This window comes from Tachypleus tridentatus, chromosome 2, assembly GCF_004210375.1.
Source record: "Tachypleus tridentatus isolate NWPU-2018 chromosome 2, ASM421037v1, whole genome shotgun sequence".
NCBI lineage: Eukaryota > Metazoa > Arthropoda > Merostomata > Xiphosura > Limulidae > Tachypleus > Tachypleus tridentatus.
The window spans coordinates 94,568,696-94,589,328 of NC_134826.1; the positions used below are offsets into that span (position 1 = coordinate 94,568,696).

The 20,633-nt window shown below is 33.2% G+C and overlaps 1 protein-coding gene across 3 annotated transcripts in view; it reads right to left on the minus strand.

Moving 5' to 3' along the window:
- Positions 1-8,022: 8,022 nt before the first annotated feature.
- LOC143244592 (septin-2-like) overlaps positions 8,023-20,633 on the minus strand; it is an 88,410-nt gene continuing 75,799 nt past the window's right edge. For all 3 annotated transcript variants that reach the window (XM_076489556.1, XM_076489555.1, XM_076489557.1), the window contains 4 exons: positions 19,124-19,175; positions 18,706-18,810; positions 10,835-10,913; positions 8,023-10,387 (listed from right to left, as the gene is read on the minus strand). In XM_076489556.1, the coding sequence (XP_076345671.1) occupies positions 10,265-10,387; positions 10,835-10,913; positions 18,706-18,810; positions 19,124-19,175 (359 nt within the window). In that variant the 3' untranslated portion in view covers positions 8,023-10,264. The remainder of the gene's footprint in view (positions 10,388-10,834; positions 10,914-18,705; positions 18,811-19,123; positions 19,176-20,633) is intronic.

The window sequence follows — 20,633 nt, forward strand, 5'->3', positions numbered from 1 at the left end:
CAAAAAACGCTGCACTAATTGAAAAGATCCCAGGGTACAAACTATAATGTGGAATTATAAAATGTACCCTAGCTTCTGGAAGTGACTACAAAAATAGGAGGATACACCGTCTATCAATCTTAATCTCCATTCGCCAGTCTCACATAAGAAATAAAAGAGTAGCAAAAGATATAGAAATGGAAATTAGGAGATCGAGATGAGGGTGCTCGAGCACACAACGTCTCACATCTATATCTCTTCACCACTGCCTGCAGAGAGTTGTGAAAAGGTAACTGCTCTCCAAACCTCGAAAGCTATAATTGTGATTAACGCTCACTGATCCGGAAACTACATATATTTGACCAGAAATTTTTATAGTGTGTTTGTTTGTTTGTTTCAAGTTAAGCACAGAGCTACACAATGGGCCATCTGTGAGCTGCTCAACACGGATATCAAAACCTGATTTCTAGCATTGCAAATCTGCAGACATACCTCTGCGCCACTGGGTGTAGGTATATAAACTTCGAAAGTTACAAAATATTCAATTTTAGTAAATTCACGTCAAACATCAATATTTTTACCATAACATTATCTAATTTCGTCGTGCGACCAGCAAAGAATACAGAACTAGCTAGGTTCCTGTCAAGTGAATTGTAACCACGTTAACTCAGAATTAATTCTCTCATTGTAAACCTTTTATACATAAATCATTATTTGTATCAACTATTTAGAATAACCGTTATTATAAACTTTATTATTATTTGTATTAAGAAAGAAAACTGTGTATCAACCTTTTTGGCAAACATCATAAATTTAATATATCTCTACATTTAATCAACTTCTAAATCCAAATTACAATTTTATTAGGCCTCAGGATATTTCAAATCGTAATACTTCTGAAATAAATTATAATACATAACATGTAATATTAAGATAATTTTAAAGCCAAGAGCGTATTACTAGAGTATAATTTATAACCTGTTTACTACAAAATATTATGGAATATCTCACTAAATATTGAGTTTAGTGCTCGCTAAATAGACAAAATAAATCTTGAAAATAGCCTACATACCTTATAGTTAGATTGGTGGTTGAGCGTTCGAGAAGTATATTCGTTTTGTAATTAAAAGTCGTTCCACTGTCGTCCGTTTTTAGTTTTTATTTATCTCTCTCTCTCTAATGGAAAACTCCTGTCGTTCCTTTATTGGCTGAACTGACTTATCCAAGTGATCAGTAACGACAAAAAAAAAAACAAAAAAAACGCACTTGTACAGAAAAATATATATGTAAAAACGAGCCGTTTTTACATATATATTTGACTTATCCAAGCATAAATTTAACAATGTCCTGATGGTTAGGGTGCTTTTACTTGCAATCTGGGAGTTTGAATCTTGACATTGAACATAATGCGACGGCCAATCCTATTTCATAAACAGTAGCACAAGAGTTGGTGATGGACAGTATTGATTATCTGCCTTCATTCTAGTCTATGTCTTCTTTAAGAAAAAAACTATAAAAATGACTGTTTTGATAAAATCAAAATTAACAACCATCACTTTTATTTATCACCTCTACAATTGTTTTATTCTCCTAATTGTGCTACGTAACATATTGTAAAACCACCGACAGACCAAACATGTGATTGCAAGAAGGATATGTTATGCTTTGTTTCTTTTTTAGCAGCCTACAAACTGATGTAGTAAAGGTTAAAGGTAAGTACCTCTGTATGCATGTTTTCCCCGTATATAAAAGTTCTACAGAGAAGCATTTATTTTTACGGAAATCTGTATTACATCAGCAACAATTCTGAAAAACATTCGTCTTCTCTTTGCTTAGCTACTTTATTCAAACATAAGCCACATCATAAAACAGTATAAGAATGATTAGTAACAATCGTGTTTCATTTGCCTCCTCAGCGTTATTATTTTGTTTTGTTTTTTATTTATATTTTTCTTTTGCAATAAATGTGTTTATTAGAAAATTCAGTTATTCTCTATCTAAACAACGGAGAGTGTATTATTGTCACAGTTTCCCTTTCCTCTATCTTAACACGTTTTGTAAGAAGTTTCTTTTTTCTTTAAAAGAAATTCAGGCGTGGCTTAGTGTTTTAGCATACCTTGAATATGAGTAAGACAATTCACGGTTTGCAATTCACTGCTGTAAATAATGTATATACCATTTTTGAAACACAGGCAATATATTCAATACACAAGGTCATCAGATATTTTGCAGAAGTGTTTTTTGTGTGTTTTTTTTTACAAAACTTACTTCACGAGACCGAACTTACAGAAGTATTTCATTTAAAAACTGTTTATTCTCAGCCTTTGGCAATCAAGTTAAAGACCTAGATCTGATAAAAAAATTGTTATAAATTTCAAGGCATCATATGAACACAAAATTAAATTATTATAAAATTTGTTAAAGGATTTCTCAATTTATTACTTTTCCAAGCGTTTTTCCGAGAGTAATTAATTATGTGCCTTAAAAGTGAAATATTTTGAGGTAATTTTATTGTACAAATGTTTATAATGTGAACGTAATGATGGAGAGAGTTCTGGGGCTTCGAGCCTCAGCCATTAACTTTCAACATTGCACAAATATATCAAGAAATGTCATTTTTAAAGATAGTTCAAAAGTTTACTTTTAATTTGAATTACATTAAAATAGTAAAAATCTTGTTCTCCTTTGCTCAGTAATCATCAAAATGTACTCGGAAAACAGTTACAGCTATTTTCTAGCCTTTCATCTGCGAGTACACTGGCACACAACTGCATTCTTAGCTTGTAAAGAGCAATATTCACTTAAGTAATGACTTTTTTTTTGCATAATGCTATAACGTATAATTAAATTAATCTTGATTTAGTTTCAGTAAATTGTTTTGATAAAGAAGGCAAAAAAGAGAGCTCATACCTTAATATATAATAACTTTTAAAATTACAAGTATTTTAATCTGTAGTAAAAAAATCATTTTAATATATTCTCATCTATTACACTATGTAAGAAAATTTTTACTTTTTCTTGTTTCTAGGCAGAAAGTGTTATTTCCCAATTGCTTATGCCTAAAGTAAATGAAAAAGACCTATTTTTTTCTTCAAACTTTGCTTTTGTGACCTGTGAGCGTACAACGAAAGCATGATGGGAGACTATTTGGTGGCTGATACGTGAAAGTGATTTACATTATAGTCTCAAATCTCGAAAAACTACTCGCTTCTAAACATTTTTGTACAACTTTAGTATAAATACATGTAAATATTATTTCATATGTTGTTTTATTCAGACCCTATGTAAATGAAAATGTGCAAATTTGCCAGTTTTTACGTAGAAAATAGGTTAATTTCTAAATTTCATTGTCCAGGTCACAAAAGCAAAATTTGAAGGGAATAATGGCCATTTTCTGTACTTTTACAATGGAAACAATTAAAAAATAACACATACTATCCTGGAACAAAATTTGTGTTACATAGTGTTATATACCTTAGACATTAGTCAAATAAAACTGAGCCCCTCGTTATAAAAACGATGTTGTGCACCAAGTTATTGTGATGAACTAAAAGCCCATACAAGAAATTTTAAATTTTCATTAAAATAATGTTTCTTCCTACTTTCTTTATCTAATCAGAATGTTACTATGATGTTTCTTCTGACTCACTGTTATATCCTAAAGTTGAAGAATCTTCATTGCTTGATTTGCTATTGTCCTAAAGAATGTCATTTTGTGTTCCATCTTCAGGATTGGATAAACAACATTTTAAAAACAATTTCTAATAATATTGTCCGACACTTCTTTCCGTCCGCCAGTGGGACAGCGGTAAGTATTCGGATTTAGAACGCTAAAATCAGGAGTTCGATTGCTCTCGGTGGACACAGCAAATAGCCCGATGTGGCATTATTGCAATAAAACACACACTTCTTCCCAAGCTTTTGGAATCCACTCCACTATTGTTAATGCTGATGTACATTTTATATCGTCACTCGGTGTCAAAGCATAATTGTTTTTATTCAGCGAAGCATCATAATGCTTTCGGATACGATCTTTTAATGACTTGTTAGTGGACACATCAAGAGGTTGCAACTGACCTGTCATTCCGTCAGAATTTATCACCAGATCATCTTATTTTGGCAATGGTTTTCTGTTTAATATGACATACGGTGGTAATTTATTTCCATTTGCAGTTAAAAATAGCATGACACTAACTCTTAACTTTTAATAACCAGTGATTTTGATTGTCACCGGTTTTTCTCCTTTGGCATTTACAGTGTAGTTACCCAGCATGTCGAAAAAAACTGCCGTTTTATCTGCGTTACTAATTTGGTTTAAGGAATATTGATTCCTTTGGCGTAGAGTAATAATGTAACCTTGATATTAAATAAGTTTTGTTTCAAAATCTGACAGCAGTGTTTGACTAATTGTTTCCTTCGCCGTAATGATAAACCTTTTATTTTCATAAATTTCCCACACCAGCCATGACTAGCCTTGAAAGAAATACCACTATTTCCTGCATATTCTTTTGCTTTTAACATTAAGACTTCTCTCGTTAGAGGCAGTTCTTTATTTTATAACTCTCTGAAATATATTAAAATAACAACATGAATTTCAGAACATCTTCCATTTCTTGGGCCATAAAATAATTACTTTTTTTGCAAGAAAACAACTTGGTTTTCGTACCACGCCAACGACGTACATTTGCCTGACTCACAGTATACTTTTTACCGGCTGCACGATTCCCAATCTGTTCGGCGCACAAAATAAATTTTCTTTTAAATTTGGCATCGTACGTAAAACGTTTTTCCATAGGTTAAAAACGTAATAAAAATGAAAAACAAAATAAAATAGCATCTTAACAACAGGAAAGTCAGACAAAGACTACTAGTACACTGCTAGAGGCGCTGACACCGGCAAATTTGACATTTGGTACTTGCTTCTTTTTTAGTCTTTCCAAGTTAAGTTATTTTTAAAATATAGTCCAATCTGTTTGTTGATGCAGGATTTTTCCGGAAATATTTGTTGCTCGAGGAAAATGGTGTTTTCGAAGAGTGAAAAATAATACCTCGAATTTAAGACGCACTCTTATTTTCAGTTCGAAAAAATGTGAAAAAAAGGTGCGATTTAAATTCGAAGAAATACGGTATGTTATAATTAATATGCTTCGGATATTCGACCAAAACTAGGGCTATTTCTGCTAACCATCCCTAATATTAAAGTGATAGGAAAGAGTGAAGACAGCTAGTTAATAGCATCCAATGACAACTCTTGAGCTATTTTACTCACACAGTGGGATTTTGATCGTCACTATTTTCGCACAACTACGACCTTAAAGTACAGAAAGAGTCGGTGGCGACAACGAAACCTATTATGTCCAAATATCCATCTTACGTCTTTTCAGACTCATCATGCAATCTTTGGTTTCCATTATTTTAGTAAGCTAATTCCTTCAACAGTAGGTAAAGGTATGCCGAACAGGAAAGAAGGAAGATAAGCGCAGTGAATGTTGCTTCAGACTCTTTCACAAGCGATCGCTCACCCGCGGGTTTTTTCTCCCCGTTTTTAGGCCTCCCTTTCAATCAACTCTAGATTCGCTACTAAAACTTTACGATTCACATGAAAACATGCTAGCAACAAAAATACACACTCACAAACATAACAAACCAAGTATCATTTATTTGGTGTCAAGATGCAATTTCTTCGTACAATCAATAGTGAGCAACATTTCAAATTTATAGATTTGTAGAAACCAGGGCGTTCACTTTTGTAGTTAGAAAGAAAAGAAAATTAAAAACGTGCTTTCACTACGTAAAGGTAAACATATTTATCGCTTCGCTATTTTGTTAGTGTAAAATTAGTAGGCTCTTAGGAAACGAAGAGTGAAATTATAAACCGCTTAAGTAATTAAGGTTGACAGTGCAAGACGATATGTATACCGCTTTTTCCTTCAGCTACTCTAATATAAACATCTTTTATTTTAGCTTTCGAAACACAGTATTGTGCTAAAGTGTTAGAATAAAGTCAAAAAGTAGACTTACGACTACTTTCAAAGAACAACGGAACATGGATCACAAACAAAACAAAGTTTTATTAATATTCAATTTTAATACAACAGAAACTCGTGGAGGTGTTCGACTTCAGTAAATAGTGAAAACTTTGTTCACCTATTGCTTTAATAACTGCAGACAGTCTTTCAGGCGTTGTTGCAGCATATTTAATCAAAGTTTCATTTGAGATTTTACTCTAAATGTATCTAGCACACTCCCGTAAAGATTTCTGGAAGTAACGTTTGATCGGTCAAGTATTTTATCTATCAAATCCTCAATCTACTCAACTGGATTGAAATCGAGGCTCTATAGCGGCCATTACATCATATGAACGACCCCAGCAGCTTCTCACCTTAGCTAAATAATTTTTGCATAGGTTGGATGAATGTTTGGAGTCGTTATCTTCTTGGTAGTAAAACCCTATACCAATAATAGACAAACCACTGGGTATACAATAACGGATCAATACCTGATGGTACCCGCGCTAGTCCGTTATTCCATCTATTTTGCAAATATCTCCTGTCAACTAAACAGATAAACACTCCCAAACCATTATACTGTTTACCTCAAGCTTCATAGGAGATGCTCGCCCGACGTACAACCAACGATGTGAACCAAATATTTCAAACTTAGACTTGTACATACATACCATCCTTTTCCAATCATAACCAGTCCAGTTTTTGTACTTTTTAGCAGCTTTCAGTCTTTTGATATTGATACTATATGGTAGCTTCTTTCTGTATAGTTCAGCCACTGCATGAATTACCATGGTAGTTATTTGAGGCCGTAAACTTGATCAGCGTGTTCATTCAAGCTGAACCCTTATGACAACCTTGGTACAAGTATACGGAAATTCTAAAGATCAATAAATATTCTTACGCTGGTTCATTAATTTGTCACCAGGGATCAGTGGAACATTACCATAGTGTTGAGATTTATATTCTGTAATGGCATGGAAGAATAAGTCCCCAAATCTGGAAAGAAGGACAAAATATTCTTTTGTTCTAACACTTTTAAACAGAACGGTAGCACTTTTTCTGATTGAAACGTCAAAAGAGCCAAGGCACTTCTCACGTTTACTTCCATTATTTATTATACCTCCAGTATACTCGAAATGTCTTTATGGTTTGGTTTGAATTACTCGTAAAGCTACACCAGGGATCTCTACTCTAGCTGTCCCTAATTTAGCAGTATAATACTAGAAAGGCAACTAATCATTATCACCAACCACTAACCCTTATCAACGAACAGTGGGATTGACCATAATATATTGACACCCCCACGGCTGAAAGAACGAGCATGTTCAGTGAGACGAGGATTTGAATCCGCAACTCTGAGATTTAGTCTGGTGCCCGAACCACCGTCTTTCTCGTGCTGCCCTCAATTAATCGACAACATGGATCACATTGACTTTTGAATGCTTTGTACCTAACTATTAAAGTGCGAAATTACTTGCTTTCATGAGAGTTGTGTTGGTTACAAGGAACTTTAATAACAAACTAGTCATACAAAACAATAAACCCAAATATCTTCAACATTGAATTAATACTACTAATTACTTCTGGGGACCTTTGCGTGTACTTTATATAAAAATAGGTAATTTCACTCAGGTTTTTAGTGTTCTTGAATGTTATAGCAGGCAAAAATTTAAACTAACGAAAATGACAGTATGTGGAAGAACCCACATATAATATATACTAACATTTAATGCCCTCTACACTTCATTTCACGATGTTTCAAGTGATAATAACCGTAGTAACCTTATACAGTTCTTCCAAAACTACCCATCTAACACCGATTTATGTTTATGTAAAACGATAAGTGATCATTATACAAGTCATATACTCTAAATATTAGCAAAATAAAATTCTCAATTTATCCCTCTGAAAACATGAGAATTTATAAAATATTTTAAAATGCTCTAAATTTGCAAGATATTGAAAAATTGGCTTAAAATACCTAACTTTTGTGTGGTGTTCTTCATAAATATAAACAATTTAAGATACATTAATGAAAAAAGCAAATACTGCAATCAGTTTATTTCTTGATACAAAACTGCAAAATAAATACAGTAAAGACAATAATAAAAACTAATGGTTTTATTCTGATACTGGATTTCAAAATTTGCTTTAAAAATATTAAATTTCACAGTCATGTTCATTTACATTTCTAATCATCCAATTTGGTGAAACAAAGAAATGCGCTATGCCTGAAGCTCTTCTTTTCCAAATCATAATATTACCTCACGTTTTAATCCTTATAACTTTCCAAACTGTGATATCGGTATAGGAATTGTTCAGACGAGTTCCGCACGTGAGATATGTCAGTTTGGAAAGTTATAAGGATTAAAACGTGAGGTAATATTATGATTTGGAAAAGAAGAACTTCAGGCATAGCGCATTTCTTTGTTTCACCAAATTGCAAGATCTGAAGGTATAATAGCTAGGTGTTTGAAAGATTCGGGACACGGGCCCGTAAATAAATTTTCAACAGTCTTTTATAAATTGCTGCACTATCATTACTTTTACTAGTTTCAGTGATTTGTACTTCCCACACACAAGCGTTTTTACGATTATATTACTAACTACACTGAAACTCCTGAAATCGTTTCCCATTAGAATGTCATCCTTCCCAAGCTAACGAGTTCATTAACCTTTCAACTACGATTGACATCACGTTATAAATTTATTTTGTTTTGATTGAACTTATATTATACATTCACTTTACATAATAAAGCCGCGTTAGGCCTACCTTGTACGTATAACTACTACGTTACATTCATCCATATCGAGTTATACTATAGAATTATCAATTGATTTAAGAAACTTACGAAGATGAGTAGTTGCAATAAACCAGGTTTATGTAATAACAAGGGACGTTATCACTTACTGGCTTGAAACTCGTAGCATAAACAACACTTAATCCAAAGTTCAAAAAATGCCCAATTCGGTTACACACGATACTTTTTAACATTAAATGATTCCTTCTCTGTGAGCAATTACAACTTCAATTTATTTTTAACAAAAAATTGTAGTTATATATATGGCACAAAAATATATTATTGTCTTAATCATTTGTTTAATTGATTGTGTGTATTCCAATACGTTTCTGTGGAACCATAGCTGGCCAACAAAAACTAATTTAATAGAGTAACAAATTTCATATTAAATATTCACAATTAGATACGATTTACTCAAATAATATTTGAAAACATTATACTGAAATAATCAGTAATTTTTAAAACGAGCAGTGTTTACATCACCCAACTATAGTCACCAAGTCGTACCGGTGGTGTTTTAGATTAAAGTTTTCAATCATATAACAGTTTTAATTTAAAGACTACGCTTTTTACCATATGGTCGAGCAGACTAACCTGAAAATTATTCTTCTGGGAAAACAGTCATTATTTAAAACTTCCCCACCTTCCACGAAAGTCTTACAAAATTACAAATTTCGAAATATGAACATATGACGATGATTAAAAAAAAGTGAAAACATTCCTCCATAATTTTAAGTTTATGAAATATGCAAGAAAAGTTGTTACGATTTGATTTCAGGTATAAACTTGTAGTTTATATAGCACGTAATTTCTGCTAATCGATAATAAAAGCAAAATACTCACGGAAAGTAGCCTTCATATATAACCCCACCAACAATTGCATATATTGGTAATCTTATTATTTTTCCATGACATGAATTTTTTTCACAACAAACAAAGATAATACTAATATGTTTAACAATAAATACTTGCTAAAGACTACGTTACGCGGTATATAAAACTCTCAAACGATATCGAAATGGTAATTTTTTAACCGATTACTAAGGCTAATTTATGTGTACGATACGTTTAATATACGCTGGAACCAGACAAGTCTTGTGGCAAACGAAAAATTCATATCAATTGAAAAACTTGACAAATTACATTTTTACATCGATTTTATTAGTTACAATAATTAATCAGCACCTATATAAAAACTATTTAGATAATACTTTACTAAATAATAAAAATATTACCACTTTCATCATTGATATTTTTTTATTTTATTTTTTCGCCTTGCATTCATCGTCTATAAATAATCATATTAGTAATTAAATGTGAATTTTTTAAAAATCCTTTGTTTTAAAAAACAAAAAAATGTGCAGGTTTGTGTTTTCATGATCTACGTCTTCCATCCTTGGAACAGAATTTAATTCAACTGACTTTTAGATTAGTTTGCTTATGATTTTATCGCAATCTCAGCGACAATAAAATAACTTAAAGATCCACACTCTCTGTGTCTTTCCTTCTATCAGAATCAATACCATTTTCGTTACTATCTCTTCCTGCTGCTCTCAATTTTTTGTGCATTTGATTCAGCATGTCTTGCATTCGCCGAATCTGAAACATACAAATACAGACAGAATATTAAATACATTTGTTTTTTTTTCTGTAAAAACAAGATATTTATTACTATTCAGCTAAAAATCGCCAAATTATTTTCTTAGAGACATGTCATACATCATAGTTCTGAATTATAATTTAAACAACTTATTAGATATATTCACAGATTTACAAACAATGTTTACGACTTACTGTGGTTGGAATTTCATTCCAAGCAACTAGAACACGTCTCAACAATTACTACACGTTTGTTCTGTTTTTTTACTTTATCATTGGAAGTATCAATATCTTACTCCATAACAATATAATTATTTTTCAAAAATTTTTCATATAAACAATTACGATTAAAAAAAATTCTTTGCATGCCTCTTTTACACATAATTCAGTGTTAGATTACAAAACCCGGTGTAACTGTAGAAACCAAATGATAAAAAATAATCATACTTCCTCTTCTTTCTGTTGTAACAATATGTCTGTTTCTACCACTGATTTCTCACAAGGCTTACAGTTTCTCCTAAGTTTTCTAGTAAGGAAAAAAAATATGAAGGAAGATCACAATTTAGTAAACAGTTGGTTACTTAAAAGTTTGTTCACAACATAGAAGGCTGAATTTTGGCACTTTCATCACAGACATGTATACATAATTGTTTAAAAGATTTCTTTTGTATTACAGAGCAGTAAAATTCAACACTACTTTTTCTTATCACAAATGTGTTTTAAATACTGCTAAAGTTGTTTGCAATGGGAAATATAAAATGAGTAGGACTATAATCTATTGCTAGGTGCTAAATGCAGGACATTATACAATCTGTTGAGAGTTTGATTTCTAGTACCAAGGAACACTGTCTTTAATTTACTTTTCAACATCACTTAATCCTACATGCACTATAAAAAGATAAAAATCTTTTTCAGAGGTTTAGCAATAAACATAAGTAATTTGGGAATACTGTCTCAGGCTACGTGGGAATGAACTACTTAATAAGATACATGAAATGCTAACAAAGAAGTGTTTAAAATATCAAGTGGAGTTGTTGACTTTCAGAACAGTTTTCTGAGGAGGGGTGAATGCTAGAGATGGGTTACACTACTTGAACAGGCTACATAGTAATATTTTTATGGAACTAAGGAAATTCATTAAATATACCTTTAAACTAAATTTATAAAGTGGAGAGAGAGCTTGGAAGTATAGATTAAGCAAACTGATAAGCTAACTAAGGCAATAAGAAGAGAGGGAAAAGAATTAGAGCATAGCAAGTTACATAAAGATTATACTCTACCAACTTAATTTACCTCCCACTGTAACAGCAGTTGCCAAACAATTTATTATAATAAATAACATCTCAACTATTACTACATCTTTGGCATGCCAACCAGCCTGAAGAGCTCTGACATTAGGAATCATCGGAATTAGATGTAACAGATGCAGAAGTTTTTATAATAACATTTCTAAAGTGAAGTCAACAAGATTTAAAGATAAGCTCATATGCTCTTATTCTCATAACAGGAATATCAGCAGCAACACAGACGAGTATAGATCTGAAATACAAGATTGGGATATGACGGGAATTAATGAAAATCTGTAATATCTGGAGAATATTAGTAACATGAATTATTTTGAAATAAGTTACAAGCTATTTAATAGCAAATTTTTTAAAATAAAGGGATGGTGTAACTACATATAAAGGACTAAATACATCCTGTTGAAAATTAAGATTAAAAACAAGGAGTTTTCAAGGATAGAAAGTTTTAAATTAACTACTGTTACAGACAACCTGATTAGACAGATAACATCAACCAGAAATTATATAAATCAGATCAGATTTGTTACTAACAAGGATATTAATGTCATAATTATTGAATGCTTAATTTCAGACAGAATGATGGAGAGAGTTCTTGAAAAGATTCAGAATGAATTTCTATAACAAATGGACATAGAACCAAACTAGAGGTAGGTAGGTTTTTCATGTTTATTGGTACAAAGCTACTACACTATCTGTGCCAACAAGATGTAGTACATTATAACGTTATATGGAAATTAAGGTAAAAATATGTAAAATTAAGACCTGCAGGAAGACTGAAGCAGTAAGTTTAAACTTGCTCTCAGTCACCTGAAGTTGGCCTTTCCAGTCCTGGGTTCTGGTCAAAATAAAATTAAAATGTGCAAAAGAAGTCATGCTAAAACAGTATATAGTCCAATAAAAACCTTAAGTTAAGAAGACCAATGGCTCTTAAAAATGTAAAAACATGAGTGAGGCAGCCAGTATCACCTATGACATTGACTAATATCAAGGGCAAACCTACCTTAAAAATATGTTTAAAATGGGGTTGTCGTTCTTGGTTGTAATGACGGCTTGATAATAAAATATGCACAATTGTGACCGGAGTGCCACATAGACTACACATTGGTGCATCAGTACCAGATAAAAGGAAGAGGTGAGTTAAAAAAAACTGTGACCAATGTGTAGCTGAGCCAAAACAACTTCCTCCCTTTGATCTTTATAGAAACAAGATGGTCAAAGAGCTAAAGAAGGTTTGATTTGAAAAAGCTTATTATTTCGTTGCTTACACCAGGTTGACTGCCAACTGTTGTATAGTCAGGTTTGGATAACTGAACCATAGTCCATGTATGGAACAGGGACAGTGGTGATAGAGCCAGAGCAGATGGATTTTACTGCTCTGTCAGCTAGCTCATTCCCATGAATACCAATATAACCTAGTATCCAAAAAAATTGGACAGAGAAAGATGGTAGGGAGAGAGATGTGCCAGTTTGTTTTGGATACTGATAGGAATAGGATGGTAACTAACTTGGAATGATGTCAGGGCCAATAGACAGCTGAGTCAATCAGTACAAATCATACAATTTGTATATTGCATAGCTTCAACGTGATTCAGGGCAAGAGAAATGGTATACAATTCGGCAGTGAACACAAACTGTAGAAAGGATTCTGTGTGCTACAACTAAACTGTAACAAACTATGGCAGAGCCTACAGAGTCACCATATTTTGAACCATCTGTACATATGGGAATGGATGAATCGTTTGAAAGATGTTCAGCAAATAGAGAATGATATTTCCAATCAGGGGTACCAGCCTTCCTCAGATGACTGAAAGATTGGTTGGGGATAGGATGCTGTGGTAAAGAGCAAAGTTTGAAAGCATACATAAGAGACAGTTGCAAAGAGCAAATATACAGAGGGGGTTCATGGGACTCAACATACAAACTTTGGACTGGAGAAGTATGAAAGGCCCCAGTACAAAGCCAAAGCCTCTGATGGTGGATAGGATCCATAAACTATATCCATAGTCAAGTTTGGATTGGATAAGGGCACGATAAATTGTAAGCATGGAGTATCTATCCGCTCCCCAAGAGGTGGAAGAGAGGACACAGAGGATGTTCAGTGCTCTTATACATTTGACACGAAGTTTCTTGATATGGGAAATAAAGTTTAATTTACAGTCAAATATAAGACCTAAGAACTTTGCCTCAGGGACCACAGGAAGTACAACATCATCAACATGAAGTTCTGGATGTGGATGAATAAAATGTACACAAACAGTTTTAGGGAGAGAAAGTTGAAAACCATTTGCTGTGATCCACTTAAGTATATGATTGATTGCAGTTTGTAGCTGCTGCTCAATAAACCTCATGTTTGATGACTGACATAAGATATGAAAGTTATCAACAAAAAGACCATTTGCAACTGTAGGGGATAGCTGTTCATTAATGGCATTAATTTTTTTATAATGAAAAGTGTGACACTCAGAACACAGCCCTGTGAGAAAAAACAGGAAAGTGTTGAGTCCACACAGACCTGGAATTAGCAGTTCTTTAAAAAATACTTAACAAAAAGTGGCAAATTGCCATGCAATCCATATAGGTGAAGGTCTCACAAGATGCCATATCTCCATGTTTTATCATAAGCTTTCTCTAAATAATAACAATAGTAATAAAAAAAAGAAATGATGTTGTTGCTTCAGAAAGGCTTCTCTGACTGTTTTATGGTGAATTAAATGGTCTATCATGGAGCGTTGTCTTTGTAACCCACACTGAGTGGGTGAAAGAAGGTTGTTTGACTCCTTGAATCAAACAAAACTAGCATTAATCATCCCCTCTAAGGTCTTACTGAGACAACTCATCAAAACAATGGGATGGTAATTCGAAGGAATCTTTGGATCCTTCCCAGGTTTAAGAATATGAAGTACAATATCTTAGCACCAAGCATCAGGAAAGACATTCTGATGCCATATCTGGTTAAAGACAGCCAGGAGAATATTGAGAGAGGCAGGAAAAAAGTGGCATAGCATCTCATAATGTACATCATCAGGTCCAACTAATGTATTGCCAGACAAATGAAGTGCAAGTTTGAGTTCTACCAGCATAAGAGGGTGACTGCAGTCATAGGGATGATCAGTCGAAAAGGAAAGAGGCAGATGTTTAACTCGTGTTTTAATAGCTGGGATGAGTTTGAAGAGCTAGATACATGAGAGAAACATTCACCAAAAGTATTGGCAATGCTCTGAGCATCAGCAACTTCATGGCCATTGAATATTAAGATAAAGAGGGGTCAGAAGTACACCATCCACTCACCTTCCAGATCTTGTCCCATGAGAGTTTTGAACTGGTGGTTGAAGAAATGCTGGAGGCATATTTGATCCAAGATTCCTTCTGACTTTTACGTCTAACTTGCTGATCTTATGCACAGGTTTGCTAAAATGCAATACAGTTTGAAAGTGGGATATCTACGAAACTTATCCCAAGCATGTTTGAGCTTTTCGATATATAGAACAAGCAGAATTACACCCAGGGCAGGGATACTGTGGGAAAGATGTTGAGGTTTTGGGGATGCACTGAGCAGCTGCTTGGACAATACAGTTAGTTACTACTGCTACACAATTATCTATCCATGACTTACATAAGATGGCAGGATCAAGTTCCGAGAGAACAGTGAAAGAGAGCCAGTTGGTTTGGTCCAACTTCCACTGAGGCACATGGGTCAGGTGGCACTGACCACGGCCATTTTCTCTTAATATGATAGGAAAATGATCACTACTCTGTGGATTGATGCCAACCTCCCAAGAAAGGCAAGTGAAAAGCAAAGGGGAGCAGACAAAGATCTATAGCAGTAAATGACTGACTGGGTGCATTAAAATAAGTGTAAGAGCCAGTATTGAGGAGAGATAGGTTGTGATTCAGGAGCATCTGATCTATAGCACGACCCTTCACATGAATACTGGAACCACCCCAGAGGGGATTATGTCCATTAAAATCCCCAAAAATTAAAAAGGGGGTTGGCAGTTGCTCAATGAAGGCATCAAGGTCTGAGGGATGATAATTTTTTCCAGAGGTAAGGTACAGAGAACAAACAGTGATGGTATGACCCAAGGAGATACGGACGACTACAGCCTCCAAGGGCATATTCAATGACAAGGACTGGGTGGGCACATGTTGATCAAGCAGCAGTGCTACTTCCCCATGTCCTTCTCCTACACATGACCTGTCATTTCGACATAAGGAGTATTATCAAATTGTGACTGTATTAGTAGGTTTTAAAATTGCTTCCTGTAAAGAAAGACATTTGGGATGATAAAAGTCAATCAAATCCTTGATGTCATTCACATTTGATTGAAAACCTCAACAATCCCATTGGATTAGCATGGTAATTTTTCTTTATTTTGGAGAAAAGTTTAGCACAGAAACCTTCTGCATACAACCACACTTATTTCTTTACTAGATGTCGCTTGGGTCACTCTCTAGTGATCCTGCTCTGGATCAAGGAGGCAGGTTTGTGTTTGTAGACATACATTTCAGTGATTGAGGACATGAACGAATGGTTTGTTTAATTTTGGGGTGTCAAGAGAGAAAGACCCCATGGAAACACCTGGGCTTGAACAAGGTGAAGTTGGGCAATGACTGGAAGATGTGGTAGGGACAGAGATAGAAGTAGATACTGATTTGCTTTGTTGATTTTGAAGGGTACTAGATTAAGATGCACTGTTAAGGATTCTGTAGGAGGCACAGAAAGGTCTGTCTGAACTCCTACTGTAGTAATGGAATGGATTACAGCAACATAAGACCAAGATGGAATTGCGAATAGTAATTTCCAAGCCTCTGGGTAAGTAATATTGTAAACTGTCTTTAGACGTTGTACTTTTCTTCTACCTATTTAGGGCAAGAATTAAAATAGGAAGGATGTGGACCACTACAGTTAATACAATGCAGTTCTAGTTGACATTCAAAAGATTTATAAAGATTTATCTTATGGAGATAAATTAGCACGTTCACTACCATGTTTTCCACCAGACAGTAACGACTTTTAGCTGTGGACCAGATGACAGACCAGTGGGTCACAGATAATTATTTCCCAAAGCCAAATTTCTCGTGGCATATTAATTTGGGACATTGTGACTTGTCTTAGGCACCTCCTGAATACCTAATTCTTTTCTTATACTTAATTTATTATGCAGTAGTAAACATGTTGCAATAACTGTTGTTGACAAAAGAATTCTAATAGATGATCTTATTGAAGTTTACAAGATTTTGTTAAAGGATAAAGGCCATAGATTTCTTTGTGATATATTCTGAACATAAAATTACAAAAAGATAAAAGTTTATGATTTGGAAAAAAGGCTAAGTTTTACACCAATTAAGAGTTTGTTTGTTTTTTAACAGGGTGACTGATTTATAAAATGAGTTGTCATTTGCAGTAGGATGGGCTAGTACTTTTAAAGTATTTGAAATTATTTGTTCCAGATATTTACACAAAGATCCAAAAGAACTATCTACATTAATCATCCCTAATTCAAAATGATAAACTAGAAGAAAGGCAGCTAGTCAACAACACTGCTGACATTGAGGCAAATATAATAATCATATTTTTCTGTCATTTTTTATAGTGCATTCACAGCTACTAAAGTGTGGAGCACAATTCTTTAGCAATGAGATGCTGACAAGAACTCATAATTTAAATACATAAACAAAGAAATTACATGGATAATGGACTAGACTAAAACAACTGAATATTAAGTTAAAAAATTTTAATATTAGCTGCATAAACCATTTATATAATTCTTAATATTTAACAGTTAATCATTGGATAAATGAATATTATCCGATTACGAATTTTATTAAAAAAACAAAAAACAAATAATTATTGAGTAAGTAAAATTTTTGTATTACCTGATTATAAATTATGGTAAAGAATATTCATATATTAAATAAATACAAGCTTAGGTGAATAATGAATTGATATTAATACAACAAATTATACAAAAAACAAACATCAATATTACAGTCAACATTACCTATTCAAAATCAGTATCATCTAGAACAACTAACCACCGAAATAGTCTAATGACAGAAAGGATAAACAATATGGTTAGCTAGATAATGTAGACATTAAAAATGATATAAACTCATGAAGGGTGAGAGTTAAAGTGTACACACCATGATCTTTGTGTTATTCAGTATGGTAATTTGCATTTGATATCAGAATTATCAGCCATGTACTTTTACTCCTCACTATTGTCATAACAACACTTGGCAGAAGAAAATAAAGACCAGATAAAATATACAGGGATATCAAAGAAAGAAACTGTAGATATGTATTTCAGAAGTTCTAGAGGTTATGCAAATGCAAACGAAATGATTAACAAAGGTACTTATTCTTTACGTAAATATCCTTTTGCACTCCCTACTTGTCTGAGTCAGATTGATGTCATCCATTTGCAAACATCTCGTTTATGAAACTTTTGTAATACATCTAATTTTTTGTGAATAAGGTATCTGTGCACATTATTAAAATTTTTCATACATCATATGGACATATTCAGTAACTTTGGAATTATAGGTAACATTCCTTCTCTAGTATGTGACTAGTCCAGTCTCATGCACATTCTGTTTAAAACATTACTAGCTGAAAGATCAACTTGATAAAACAGCTCACCATTTGAAATGTTCATTTCTTCATTTTATAATTTACATGCACATCAATACAAGGTCTACCTGTGTATAGCCATATCTGACTTTAAATTTACAAACTAGAAGAAAGACAACTAATCAACACCACCCATTACCAACCTTTGGACTACTCGTCTAATGGAATAATTAGATTTGATCACTACTCTTATTATGTACCTATGGCCCCAAAGTTCAGCATTTTTGCAGTGGGGAAATAAGAATGATCCACCAATCCTCCAATTTCGTTTTGGCATACTAATCACTAAGCCATGCCCAGAAACAAGGAGAAACGAACTATGTAAAAGTTAAATATCCATCAGTTTTTGTTTGATCTGTTAACTAAAATCTTTCACTTACCCCCTTTCTAGTGACGCTTGCCGAGATATCTTAGTTAAGTACTGAGCACGGTAGTTTTCATAATGCACATCTCGAGTTACATCCTTCAAGTCTTGCATGTGGGTGCTATTTAAGTTAAAACCATTTCAATATTTGCACAAATATTAAGTGAAGTTAATAAATAAAAATCCTATATAATCTTTCCTTAGATTTATTACTTTATTTTTGTACTGCATTAATAAAAAATCCTTTTTAAAAATATATAAACATTCAAGAACATAATTTCATGTCCATTTCTTAATATTTTAGAAAATTTATTTGTGTTTTAAAGTTAATTTCTGTCCTGAATCATCTATTTATAAGGAGTCTGGCATATACACTGTAAAATATTTTTATTTTTAAAATGTTTATAACCTACACTTGAAGAAATACCACTTACCTGACTAAAAATGTGCGTAGTTTAAGAAAATCACTATGAATTGGATTCTCCACTGAAAATAAGTATAAATCTTCAGTAACAGTTAAAATAATCATTATTATCAAATCATCTTGATCAAATACATTTTAAAATACAGTAATAAAGTACATACATTTGAGAGTAAAAGAAATGGCAATTGAAAAATGTTCCAGGTTGTTCATGAAAAAAAAAAAAAAAAAAGACAAATACAATAACAATTATCCTCATCTCAAGCACTTACAATAAGGTTGTGTCAATCACATATCAATTACTGTCATATTAGTACCCTAATTGATCACCTAATTCTAATAACTACCAGCTTTTTCTCCCTGTATAACTAGATAGTAGTTACTAAATTGTTTTCATCATACATTTTGACTTCTAAAATGCTGCAGTTTTCAGAGAAGATATGTGAAGGACAAGGTTATAATATAAAAGACTGTTCAGATTAGACATTAATTAGTTTATTTTGTGAATGAATATTTTATGATTGTTTAGCTTTTTATTATAAGAGTTAAAAAGCAGATGATTATTAGATGTGTTTGTAACTCATTAATGTCAAAAACATAGTAAACAGACATTAAGTAATAAACGTATAATAGTGTAATAAGTGGGAAAAGACAGAGCAGACGGAAAAGTAAAGTTTCAAGAAACTCAGCTAAATTAAAGTTACACGTAAGGTTAACTAACATAGGAGGGAGAGACCTAAAGCTTAATATAAGCCTAACAATCAATATATTAGAGGAAAATTAACAGTAGAATAATAAAAAAGGTTAAGAATAGTTTATTTTGTGAAAGAAAGTTTTAAAGTCTGCTTTTTAAACTACAGAAAAATAGTTAAACTGACCAATTCATAAGCTAGCCAGGACAATTTTCTCCTTCCAATTCTTATGGAAACAAGACTGTCAAAGAGTAACTGAAGGTTTGGTCTGGTAAAGCTTCTTACTACTAACTAGAGTAGAGCCAAGTTTTGAATACAGGAACGTAGTCCATATATGGAACAGGCACAGCAGTTAAGAGCACCAGAGCAGATGGATTTAGCTGCAGTGTTAGCAAGCTTGTTCCCATGAATATCAATGAAGCAATTCAAGGACTAGTAGACAGCTAAAAGAGTCGATATAAATAATATAATTGGTGTACTGCATAGTATCTACATGATTCAGGGCAAAAGAAATAACACAACTCAGCAGTGAACACAGAAACTGTAGAGGGTATTCTGCAAGTAACCACACAACAAATCATGGCAGAAGTCACTTGATTTCAAACTATCCATATAAACATAGTGCATATGTCTGAAACAGAGTGGGAAACAATTACTTTCAAGCCTTGGGGTAAGAAATATTTTAACCATTTTCAAATGCTGCTTCTCTCCTCTATCCACCTAGGGCAAAAACAAAAGTCAGGGGGGTGGAAACTATTATAGATAACAGTGCTGTTCCAGTTCACACAAATAGGAGTCAAGATCTTTGCTACCACAATGAGCACACGACAT